This window comes from Hevea brasiliensis, chromosome 14 (assembly GCF_030052815.1).
Source record: "Hevea brasiliensis isolate MT/VB/25A 57/8 chromosome 14, ASM3005281v1, whole genome shotgun sequence".
In the NCBI taxonomy this organism is placed as follows: Eukaryota; Viridiplantae; Streptophyta; class Magnoliopsida; order Malpighiales; family Euphorbiaceae; genus Hevea; species Hevea brasiliensis.
In genome coordinates, this window is record NC_079506.1 from 83568881 (window position 1) to 83581986 (window position 13106).

The 13106-nt window shown below is 33.5% G+C and overlaps 1 protein-coding gene across 1 annotated transcript; it reads right to left on the reverse strand.

The window, feature by feature from the left end:
- Nucleotides 1-575: 575 nt before the first annotated feature.
- LOC110638379 (disease resistance protein RPS5) lies at nt 576-4642 on the reverse strand. Its single transcript, XM_021788932.2, has 3 exons — nt 2592-4642; nt 1730-2503; nt 576-1400 (listed from the first exon to the last, which is right to left on the reverse strand). The coding sequence occupies exon 1, from the start codon at nt 4309-4311 to the stop codon at nt 2650-2652; it is 1662 nt and encodes a 553-aa protein (XP_021644624.2). The 5' UTR covers nt 4312-4642; the 3' UTR covers nt 576-1400; nt 1730-2503; nt 2592-2649.
- Between the last annotated feature and the right edge of the window lie 8464 nt (nt 4643-13106).

The window sequence follows — 13106 nt, forward strand, 5'->3', positions numbered from 1 at the left end:
AGCTAAGTTTAATGGGCCTTTTACTGTCTTACCATTGGGCAACTGGCATATAAATTGGAATTACCTCCGGACTCTCGTTTGCATCCAGTTTTTCATGTTTCCAATCTTAAGGCATATCATGAGGGTTAGGATCCAAGCATATCCCAGCTGCCTCCTTGTCAACCAGAGTCTGTGGTTCGCCTACCTTTGGCAATTTTGGATAGTCGAAATCGTGCTGGTCAACTAGAAGTACTAGTCCATTGGCAAAATTCTTCACCAGCAGATGCGTCTTGGGAATCTGTTTCTTCCCTACAAGAGCAATTTCCTCAAGGACAAGCGCATTTTGGAGGGAGGGAGTAATGTTAGCAGGCCTTTGAAGTTCTACAAGAGATTCACTCATGAGCGAAAGAGGAGGATGTCAATTGACTGTCACCAAAATGTTAGGGTCCCTCGAGACAGATCGTGTTATGGGTCTATGGACTGGTGATTCGGGACAGGAGATTGAAGAATGGAATGAGAATTTCTTTTTTTGACCTATGTTTGTAATGATGTAGGCTAGAACCTTAAATCTCTTCGAGTTAAAGTACTCAAATAACTTTTGGAATTTTCTTATACTTCTTTTATTAATACAAATTGGAGAGATAACCATCTCCTAAAAACAAGGAACCATAAACAAACACGGAGGATCACCCTCCTACAACTAAGGGAATGAATATTAAAACAATAACTGAAAATCCACTATTTACATCACAAATTAATAACTAAGAACTTGGCAGCAGCACTAAGGACATGATAGCAGCAGCACTAAGAACATGGCAACAAAAATCTCAACTGTCTGAATTGGCTTGGACTTGGTCTCTTTGCATCCTCCTCTTTCGCCCATGAGTGAATCTCTTGTAGAACTTCAAAGGCCTGCTAACATTTACACTCATTCTAGTGAGTTGCACCAAACTTCTAGCTGTTAAGGAAGTTATCAGATTAATCATTCCATGACATTTTGATACTTCCAAATTTGTCAGATTTTGGAATGAAAATGAGGATGGCACTAACATATTCAACATGCAGCATTCAGATACCTCCAAGGTTGCCAGATATTCAAAAACTTGGGCAGATTGGGAGTTCTCCTCCGCTGTACACTTAAGCTTTGGCAACTTAGACAACTTGAGTACTTTCAATTGTGCCTCATGAATGTTCAGTTCATCTAGGATTATTTTTTCTATTAAAGAATCACTCAGAACAAGCTTCTTTAGATCGGGTAACCTTTGAAGAAAATCTAATGGAAAAAGTGCAGATCCACCGGGAAAGCCTACCAGCTCAATTACTTTCAAGCTCTGAAGGGACCCTGCTTGAAACATTTCATGCCATATCTCCTTCAATACGTTCCATTCCACCTTTAGTTCTTCCAACCTCTGAATCGCAATCTAGAAAAAATAAAAATAAAAACAAAATCAATGATAAAAATAGGAATCCATGTTCCCTAAACATGCCATTAGTTTAAAATTGGCGGAGGTCCAATCACGAACAAAACCAATATTAGTTTCCTGAATTTCTTGAACTCAACTGAATATATTGATTTTCATAATTCAACTTCAACCTTTGAATCTTAGTTGCTGAATCAACCATTGATTAATGAAAAGTCATACAAACATAAACAACAATTTCCTACTAATTCCACAATTAACTTTGCTATTTGTGCATCACAAACTAGCCAAATTACTAAATATATCATGAAAGAATTTTAAGAACTGACCTTGCCACTGAAAATGGGTACAGTAGGAGCATCAAAACATTCCTAGCAAGCCTCTTCGTTTCCCCCAACAACCACGCCCGGGTTATTTTTAATTGAAAGTGTGGAAACAAACGTCTCTATCTTAGGACGGTCAATTATTTCAATTTTTTTTAGTGACGTACATTTCAAAACATCACTCCCTGAATAAAAGCTTATTAAACTAGGCAAATACTCAAGAATGATGCAGTGTAATGAAGGGAATATGATCTTATCCCTTGCTCCTTCTTCTTCTTTGTCCCCTTCTTTATTGATGATTTGCTCCAACAGACTACATCTCTTTATTTCTATGCAACTAAGTTTTACAAGCTCCAAAGCCATGGGAAGAGTAAATATATTACTCAAGCTGCTACAATTATAAACCTTCAGCCATTTTAGGTATTTAAAACCCACAATTCCTTTAGGATCCTTGTTCCATATACACCTCAACTGTGGTAGATCAATTAAATGCAATTTCTCTAACAGCGGCATCAACCCAGCATGCCCTTCATCTGCATTCATCCCTTCCAAATCAAATATTTTCTTCTAGTGTGACACACATTTTTCTATAATCAGCACCTCCAAATAGTTCAAGCACTGCAGTTGATTCGAGGATAAGGCTTTTGAGAACAACTCACAATTGTCCATCACCAGTGTCCATAAACTGCCTAAGAACTTCAAAGGAAGTTGGGTATGCCATTTTTCCTTTAGCTGGGGATATTTAGAAAGTTTCAAGTTCTGAATGCTATTAAATCCATCCTGAAAAAACAAAAAATGTTGCATTAGTTAAAGATCAAATAAAATTACTCTCAAACTAGAATTTTAAAAAAATTAGATGGATACATACCATTTCCATATACAACTGTTGTATGGTGGCATTGAGGTTGCCCTCCCAAAGCCAATTCTCAAAATGATTTTTTGTCAATTGTATACACTGCAGCTTTCAAATCAGGGCGGTCTTTTGAATGAATATCTTCAGTGCCAACGACTAGTAACTCTAATTCTGGGTACTCTAATCGTTCAGGAAGCTCATGGATTTCACAGTAAGGTAAAGAAATTCTGGAGCAGTTTCTGAGATCCCTGTTTGGCCATTTCTTCGGTTCAACTATATCTCTGAATGTGAATAGGTTTTGAGATTTAGATGCCATAAAAAGAGCAACATCTCTAACAACGTCATGCATTTTCACAAACCCATTCCTGTCACCATCTAGTAGCAAGCAAGAAGCTTTGAGGTCACTTATCAATTTATACACTCTGTATCTTGCATCCTCCACTGTACCTTTGCTTCTAAGCAAATCCAAACCCATACTGTACAGCAGCAAATCTCTTATTTGAATATCACCCTGAGCAAATTGAGCGCAAATCAAGAAAAATGACTTTAGTTCTTCACTAGCCAGATGGTTGTAGCTCAACTCTAGAGCTGAATATACTTTTGCCTGAATTCCTTCATTGTCAGCCCTAGATAGCTCCTGCAAGGCAAACCTCCATTCATGCAATTCCTTATTCTTCAAAGCTCTTGCAACTGTAACAATCAAAACAGGTAAACCTGCACATTTTTTGGCTACTTCAGTTGCTATAGAGCACAAGGCCTGATTTGTAACATCACCAGCCATTGTCACAAATAAACTCCACGCCTCCGCTTCTGATAAAACTCGAAGCTCAAAACTTTCTTGGGTACCCATGTCTCGAGACAATATATCTTCTCTTCTGGAGGTCAGAAATATTTTGCATCCTTTGTGATCATTACCATAAGGAATTCCTACTTTCTCCGGTTCGAGTTGTTCCCAAATATCATCCAAAATTACGAGGATCTTCTTCTCATTCATCAATCGTTGATGCAATCGATATGCTCTTCCATCTTCAGACTCCTCTAATTTCAAGCCCAGCACATCAGCAATCTTCCATTGAATTTTTCTAACCTCTGGTGTTTCAGTCACAGTAACCATAACTATAACATCGAATAACTTGTCTTCTATAGCTTTCCTGTGAACTTTAGCTAAAGTGTTTTTACCAACACCACCCATACCATACACCCCTATCATGTTAACAGCAGGATCCATCAGCGCACCCATAACTTTCTCCAAGATAGAGACTCTTGAATGCAAGACTTCGTTATTATAGACAGAAGGAGCCACTATTTGCCGAAGAGGGAGGCGATGGGAAATTCGATCAAATCTGCCTGCCTCCCGGAGCGCATCCACCGTTAGAGCTTTCTTCTCCACTTTCTTGCTAAGCTGGTAACGCTTCTTCAAATTGGGAATCAATCCCAAGAAACACCTTTGCATTGCTTGTTCTTCGCCGGTGACGAGATCCTCAGCCTCTTCAATAGCTTTGCCCACACTGGTCAGCCAATTTTGAAAATTATCATAGATCTCATCTCCTTGCCTCGTAGCTTCATCAACAGACTGCTTCAAACCGTCTCTCTGATTTGTCAAGTTATTGACCTGATTCTTGAGCTTTTCAACCTTGCTTCTGGAGTTTAAAGCATAACTGAGGTGTCGCTTGATGGGGACGAAAGTGCACTCCACAATCGTCGGAACAATAGCAAGAATGATATCCAGGGCCATTTTCTATCTTTTTTTTTTTTGGGTGGGGTTGGGGGGTGAACAACAGATGCAAATAGCAAGAACAGTGAATACAAATCGCAAGCAGACAAAAGGAGAGGAAAAAGTGCAAAGAAATTCAAGGGAAAGATGAAAAAGGTATAAGGACCTTAAAAGCCAACAGAACTAAAGAAGTTTTTGGAAATCAAGAACAAAGAAAGCAAAATTATGGTGAATTTTGAGACAGAAGAGCGAAAGAAAAGTGGAGAGTGAATGGTAAGAGACGGAGAGCAAAGGGAAAGCTGTGTATGAGATTTGATTGAATGAGGATTGCCAAGGCGAAAGAGTGGACTACTCGCCCAGTCGTTGGAAACTAATGAAAGGAAAATTATTGCTGCACCTGTTCATCTTGAATTATTGATTGTGGCCCACCATATTCACCAAAACACCTTTTGTCATGGTTAAATTATTGCTTTTTTTTTTCTTTCTAGTTATAATTACCCTTCACATGGATCGCAAAAAAATAAAAAAAAAAATTTTAATTGTTTGCTTTCCTGTCCAAAGGTATGGACAAGATAGTAAATAATGTAACCAGAAACCCATATTTCATTCCCATTACTCGTCATCTTCAATAGAGAAAACAGAGAAAGATGGAGTAAAAAATTGAAATAAAATCTTTATTTTTTAAAATTTTATCAAAAATTATTAATTTATATACATATTAGATTATATTATCTTTATGTTTTATATTTCAATCTATATATAATGAAATTATATTTTTGTGGAGGAGCCCTAAAGTATTATAATTTCTGGTGTCACTATCTCTTCATATCCCCCACAAAGGCGCAGCCTAATTTATTTAACCTATGGGAAGAATTTTTGAGTGTCATGTGGAGTGGCTCAAAAGGCAATTCAAGGAGCCTATGCTCATCGTGGAAAGTGGATTCTTTGAAATTTCCAAGCTCTTCCAAAAGAATAATAAATAAATAAATAAATAAAGAAAAGAAAAGCATAAATGGTAGAAGACAAGAGTTAGTATGAGTCAATTTGTTAGAAAAGAATGACATTTGAAAATGAAAGAAGATAAACTTCTTGGGAGGGCTGTGCATGCTTATGGTTTCGAATTGAATTAAAAATGGTATTAAATTAAAATTATTTTAATATTATAATTTAATTTTAATTTTTTATTAAAAATTAAATTAAATTAAAATTATATTAAAATTATATTATATTGAAATATATATATATATATTTATAATTTTTTAGATATATTATATATTTTTAATATAATTATATATCTATATATGAAATAAATACAGCCTTATATTATATTATATATTTTTATTTTTTTTAATAATTTTAATTATAAATATATTAAATTACTTTAAAATTTTTAATTATAATATATATATATCATTAAAATATATATTATATGATAAACTTATATTACTATATTATATAATATATTATGTATACACTTTATAGTTAAAGATTATATAATTTAAAAATAGTTAAAAAATATATTATATAATATATTATTTATTAAAAATTTAATTTAAAATTTAAATACTAATTCATATATGATTTTAAAAAAAATAATTACATAAAATTATTTTACAAATAGAGAATTAAATCAAAACTGTATCAAATCGAATTAAAATTAAGAATAGTATTGAAATGGAACCTAAATAATAAAAAAATTAAATTAAAATCATATCAAAATTTTAGTTCAATTTCAATTTATAAACAGATACCAAACCAATCTGAAATCCACACCCTATTTGTCAAGAGTAGGTGAAGTAAAAGTCAATATAAGACTAGGAACCTCTTTCATTGATCGAAATAGCAAATATGAAAAAAATCAATAGTAAGTTGAATATATATAATTCAATTTTAGTGGTAATTTCAATTTGAATCTTAATCTTTATATTATAGTATTATTGTTTATTTTAAAAGAATAAAAAAAATTATAAATTTTTAACATTAAAATATTAATAAAATTAACATCAAAATAATAATATTAATATCAAAAATATATTTTACATAAAATACTTAAAAAATAATGGTCGATGTTAGTATGAATAAGGAGTATTAACTTTTTTTTAATTACTATTATATAAATATATACTTTTAGAAATTGATCCTATTAAATTTAAATATTAAACTTTATTTTTTAGTATGAAATATACTTTTATAATGAAAAATTAAATAACTCTATTTTATTAAAAAATTAATATCTATATTTAAATTAACTTTTTTTATAAACATATTTAAATTAACTCTTAATAAATTTAATTATTATATTTTTTTAATAAAATTAATATTAAATAACTTATATAAAAAAAATAAAAAAATTTATATCTAAAGAACACTAGAAATTAATGCGTTCGATGTATTGTATGATTAGCTCGCGAGCAACGTTGGCAGCCATAATTTCGTGCGCATCGAAGTGCCCTAACAACGTACGCATCGACTCAGATGGCATTTTGATTTTTGACAAAACAAAGCCCACCACTTCCCTTACGGACACGAACCCACCGTATTAATTCATTCTCATTAAGAAAAACCCATCTGCGCAAGTGAGGAACCCGTGCTCTCCAAAAGCAGTTCTACACTCACCTGTTTTTTCTTCTTTATTCATATCACTGTCCAATGCTTTAATTTCTCATTGCTTAAGTGGTCTACCACTATTGGACCGTGAAGATTTAGAATCCAAACGACTTGTTGTTTTAGGAGAGAAATCGAAAGGGTTGGCCCACCAAGAAAATAGAGCAAAAAGCAATCTCCAGGGTAAAGGTGTTGTTTGGCAATGAAGGGATACGGGAAGTGTAGATGATGGGTGGGCCCGCATGCTCTCTTATCCTCCACCACCACTACCACACCATAAGAAGAGACAACGAAGAGAATATGCTCAGTTGACGGTAGAGAGACACTCTGCTCCTCCACCATCCCTTTTATTTTATTTTATTTTCCTTTTTAATATTGCATTAGTTTCAATAAGCGAGCAGACATTTCCCACTGAGTGTGGAACTCTCAACACCATCGCATAAATTAAACTTATATATTGCACATCTCAAATTATATCCATAATTATTAGTATGAATAAAAATTTGTATATTATGTATATATGATGATCTTTATATAAGTCTTTTAGATAATATGTTATCAGGATTAGAAGTTTTATGATCGATTGAAATTATGATCTTACCAATTAAATCTTTTAACGAATGTAATTCTGATTATTGTAGATATATCGGGATTTTTATTTTAAAAGTTATCTTGAGTATCGCTGATATAATTAGACGAGTGACTTTCTTATTGAGAGTGGCCATTGCCCAAGAATTAAAGGGTAGAACATCACTATAACAATGGTTCTTTGTTTACATCGACATTAAGAAGTCAAAACAATGGATGGTCAAGAAATCTTGATCGATATTACAAAGTCAAGACAATGGACGGTCAAGAAATCATGATCAAAATGAATTCCCCGCATGATAAAAGCGTAGCAATACCTTTGTGATCCAATATGCTAGTATTTATTTGTTTAAACACAACCAAATCCCTTAACCTTAAAATAACTGCTCTTTAACTACTATATCAACCGAATCAGCCTTCGCTCACCATTTCTCAATTTTCCCTTTCCTTCTCTTGCATGGGATACACAATCTTATTTCTCTCTTCCTCTTCAAACGTTTGATTCTCACATCATCATCTAAGTCCAAGGATGTCTCGCAGTTGCTCCCAGTGTGGAAACAAGACCATAACTCTAGGACATGTGGGGAGAGCTCTACTGGTTGTGGTCCTAGTGGTGGCGCTGCCGCCAAAGGAGGAGAGAATATATCTTCTTTTTTCAATATATCTTCTATTTGCCTTACAGATAATCAATATATAGAATGGACAATTCAAGGTATTATAATTTTTTATTCTCTTTTAATCCGGGTAATTTTTATTGCCCGTCCTTGAACTTTACATGGTGTTCCACTTTTGTCCCTGAACTTTATTTTGTCACTTAAAAATACTTTAATTTTATCACATTAAAAAATTCCTATCACCAGATTCTGGTGGGAGCTCCATTTTGATGCTTACGTGGCTTTACATGCTGTCATTTAAATAAATAAAAAACTAAATAATATCAAACGTGGCCTTTCATTCTCGTCCATGCAGCCGAGTAGAATCTCTCTCTTTTAATCGTTATCTTCTTCTTCCTTCAATATTGAAAGTGCAAAACCTAAACCCAATCTTCAATTTCATGATACCTAACTCTATTTTAAATTCATCCATCCTTGAATCTGCAAAGGGAAGACCAAATAAAACCCAAAAAACTCTGTTCGCAGTGTCAACGAAGGGAAACCCATTGGAAGACACCGGTTAAAAGCTTGAATTTTTTTGGGCATGTTGTGACAGTGGAGAGTACGATTGTGTAAAAGGTAAACATTTTCTCTTTAGCTTTTGTAAGCAAGCTTTCAACTTTCCATATTTTGTTTATATATGAGAGAAAGGAGTGTGTTTTCTAAAGCGGGAAAGTAAAAATATTTTGACAAGGACCACTGAAGTATACGGTTCATTCTTCAACATTATGAGACTGACATGAAAACGGAGGGTCCTTTTCCAAGTCGGTACATATATTTTAAATGCACACTTTGCACGCTCTGCGCATAGGTATACTATTGCATAAATTTTCTAATAATTATTTTTTTTAAATTGGCTTTATGTTGCATACAGCTATGGAAAAATGAAGGTTAGGGTTTAACAATATTATAATAATTGTTTATAATTGGTTTTGCAGAAGGTGATCTTAATGGATATTTCACAATGTATTTGCATTACAATGGTACAAAGGGAGAGTGGCTGTATTATGATGGAAGCTGTTGAACTATACCATACTGTCAGCGGGATGAAATGTCAATTTTGACAATTGACAAATTATGTATGTAACGCCCTCACCGTAGGTAGTCTATACATTCTACTGTTCTGACGACCAATGTCTGTTTGGACAGTCAGACTGTGTGAGACTACACTTAAACTATAGTGAAGAGACCTAAATTAATAAAATAAATGTAAAGAAAAATTTTAATAAATATAGGAAATAATTTTGAGACCCAATTTTAAGGTTTATTTAGGTAAAAATGACATTAAAGATGTTAAAGAAAATTTAGAGAAAATAAAATAAGATTTACAGAATTTATTAATTGATACGAAAATAATAAAAATAACCCGATATGCATCCCGAATGGCATTTTGGTCATTTCACCCTCCAGAGGTGAATTTTGATCTAAATGTCAAATTAAAAATTGGGGGAATAAAATAATTAACATAAATTAAAAATTTATGAAATGAATTGGAAAATGAGAAAAGAAAAGAAAAGGAAAAAAAAGGCTTATGAAATTAAAAAAAAATTAAGTACACATAAATGTATATATAAATACCCATAAGAGACAAAACTCTACCAACCATCTTCTTCTTCCTCTTCTCTCTCTCTTCTTACCGTCTCTCTTGGTCTCTCCCTCCCCACCATTGTTATCAAGCTTAAAGCTTGATTTCCTCTTCATTTACCCATCAAAACCCATAGCTCTTTTCACAAATAATCCTTCCCACTCCATAAGAAAGCTTTAGATACCCATTTGAAGAAGAGAAATTGAAGTTTGCAAGTTGGGTCACAAGGTAATTGCAAAAATACCACTCCCTCTCTTCTTTAAATCTTGTAAGAATGATGAGATGAGTGAGTATTCCATGAAAATGAAAACAAATAAAAAGGAATTGAAGAACCCTAATTTCGGTAGCCATGAATCTTGTGAGGTTTGATGTTTTTAAATGATGAAAAATGGTTCCATAAGGATGTTTGAATAGTTGGTATGATAAGAAGTGTAAAAGAGTTGAGTTTGTGTAAATTGGGTGATTGGAATTAGGGTTTATGTATATGATGTGGGGACTTTATGTAAATGCTTGAAATTGACTTGGTTGAGTTGAGATTTTTGCTTATAGAAGTGCTATGCATGCCAATTGAAGTAAGGAAGATGAAGGAAATTGAAATTGGGAGTGCTTGTTTTCTGCAGGTTTTGAGGCTCAATGAGTCCAGCATGAGTTTTGAACCATAACTGAAAATATGTGACTCCAATTAGTATGAGGCTAATTGAAGGTGAAACTAGACCCAAAATAGCCCATTTTCCATAAAGAAACCATGCCCAAATTCTGTCCAAAACTTAACCTAAATACTGCCCAAATCTGGATTATGTTGCACCAAACCCAGAAAATAACCAAATGAACAATTGGTCATAACTCCCTCTACACTGGTCCAAATAACCTAAATTTGATACCATTGGAAAGCTTAGATATAGGGCTACAATTTTCATGAAGACCACTGAACCTAGAAATGCCAAAAACTAAACCAAATTGCTGGCCCAAGTTGGGTCACAAAACTATTCAGAATTAGGTTTCCCAGAAACTCCTGGACATAAACTTACCTGACCAGTTTTGGCAAAATGGCTATAACTTAGTCTACAAGAACTTAATTGTAGTGAAACTAGTGGCAAAATGTCCACAAGACACAGATCTACAAAATTAGTGTTTTGACCAAAACCCAAAAAATAAGAGAACTAGGTCAAACAGCATCAAAATTTGCAATCTGACTAAACCTCACTTGACCCCAGAACAGTCTTTTAGTTTTAACTCCCACTAGAAAAATCCAATTGAGATGAGTCATACCTTTCTAGAAACTTGAGAAACAGGGCTACAACTTTGTTTTAGGAATCTTCCTCAAATTATGAATTTAAGAACCTTAAAAAGTGACCTGCAATCACTGTCCTGAACTGAGCCCCTATTAGCACAGGGTACATGAACCCAGGTCAGTTAATTAGCCATAAATAATTCCACAAAACTTGAAAAATTGTGATACAAATTTCTCAATGATCATAAGAAATAGGGTAACAATTTCTATGAAGATAACTATGCCTAAAAGTGACTGCAACCTGTTTCATTAATTAGGTAAACTTTAAGTCCGAAAGCTTCCTAGTTAAGAAATAAGAATCTGGAAATGAGTCAGTTATGGTTACCAGACCCTAACTTGAGTTCTAAAAATCAAATTGATATGATTCAAAGAGAAAAATAAAAATAAGATATAGGGGAACAACTTCCATGAAGGAAGTGTAGCCAAACAGTGGCTGCAAACTGATCAAATGGATAGGCAAAAGTAAAGACACAAAAACTGAACCAAAGAAGGATCCATGAGATAAAGTATCTTATGGTAAGGAATTTAACCCTAACAAGCCATTAAACACTAAACCACATGAAAGGGGTATGTGGGACCTATTTTACCACTATAAAGTGATATGTACATTTCAAAGAAATAAGTAATAATGTGTAATTGCTCAATTTGATATGTAAAGTCAAAACAGTGAAACTGAACCTAAAGAAAGGTTCTTGAATTAAATTGTTTTTAGTAAGGACTTATCCCTAATAAGTCACTACATGCTAAATTACATGAAATAGGTATGTGGGACCTACATTCCCACTACAAGGTAACATGAAATTAGTTAATATATGAAATGTAAATTTACCTAAACAGTTTGCTAAATATATAAGTCATAGAAAAATACACTTGGGACCTATGTTCCCATTATAATGACATGAAAATGGTATAAAGCATAGATAGTACATGAAGTGAAATAACAAAATGTTATGAACCCTTAATAGTACATAGCATGAAAAAAAAAATAAAACTATAAGTGCTTAATAGTACTAAATTGTCCATAGTAAACCTAGGCTTATATTTATATAGTTGGATTGATTAGTATACCAATTAGGGACCACATATGGAAGTACTGCTTACAGAGCAAATCATGAACTGACAATATATGTCTGATATGATTGTTCTACAGGCTATATGCCTACCCATTGGCTATTGTACCTAACCTTATTTCTGGCTTTACAAGCCTGACAGCTGGCCTCGTGCCTAACAGATGTATACAGGGTAGACATATAGCTATTTAACCTGTATACTCCCGTGTATCTAACATTATAGTTTGTTATAGGTTACTTGAGCACAAAAATACAGATATGACATAAAATACACTGATGTGACATAAAATACAAATATGATATGAAATACACCGATATGACATAAAATACATTGATATGATTTCAAAGACTCTAATATGAGTTTAAAAGGCCAAATAATGAAATTAATACCCAGAAAAGATACTAATAATTAATTTATTACCAAAGTACAGAAAAGTCATAAAATGACTCAGACTGTATGAGAAATGAACAGAAAAGATACTGACAATTAATTTATTACCAAAGTACAAAAAAGTCATATAGGTACTGGAGATCTGCAGCCACCACAGTTGTGTTCTGACCGCAGTTGACCAGATCTGCATATAGTTTAGAGTTCACCTCATTAGTCTTTTGTATTTTGGTAAGGCCCATGTATAGATAATGGCTTCTAAAATTTATTCAACATGTTGCTAATTAGCTGCTAAACTCTTGGCTTCTCAAATTTATTCAAGAATCGTCTAGATAATGGCTCAAAAGACAGAAGAGCCTGGGCATCATCCAAATAACCACTCAACATATTCAGTTGCTCAAAAATAAAAGCATCCTCCTTTAACTGTAACTCATAGGTAAGCAAGAAGTTTGCATGTTCTCTCAAGCAATGCTTGAAGATCGGTGGAGCTGCAGCCTTCAATGCTTTGTCAATGGCCTGCGAGCCTCAGCATGATCGTTATGCACTAATTTAGCAAGAGAGAGATTAATATATCCAAATGTCATGTCCATCTGGTTAGAATTGGATGTCAAAAAGTCTGGATTGGATGTTGAAGCCA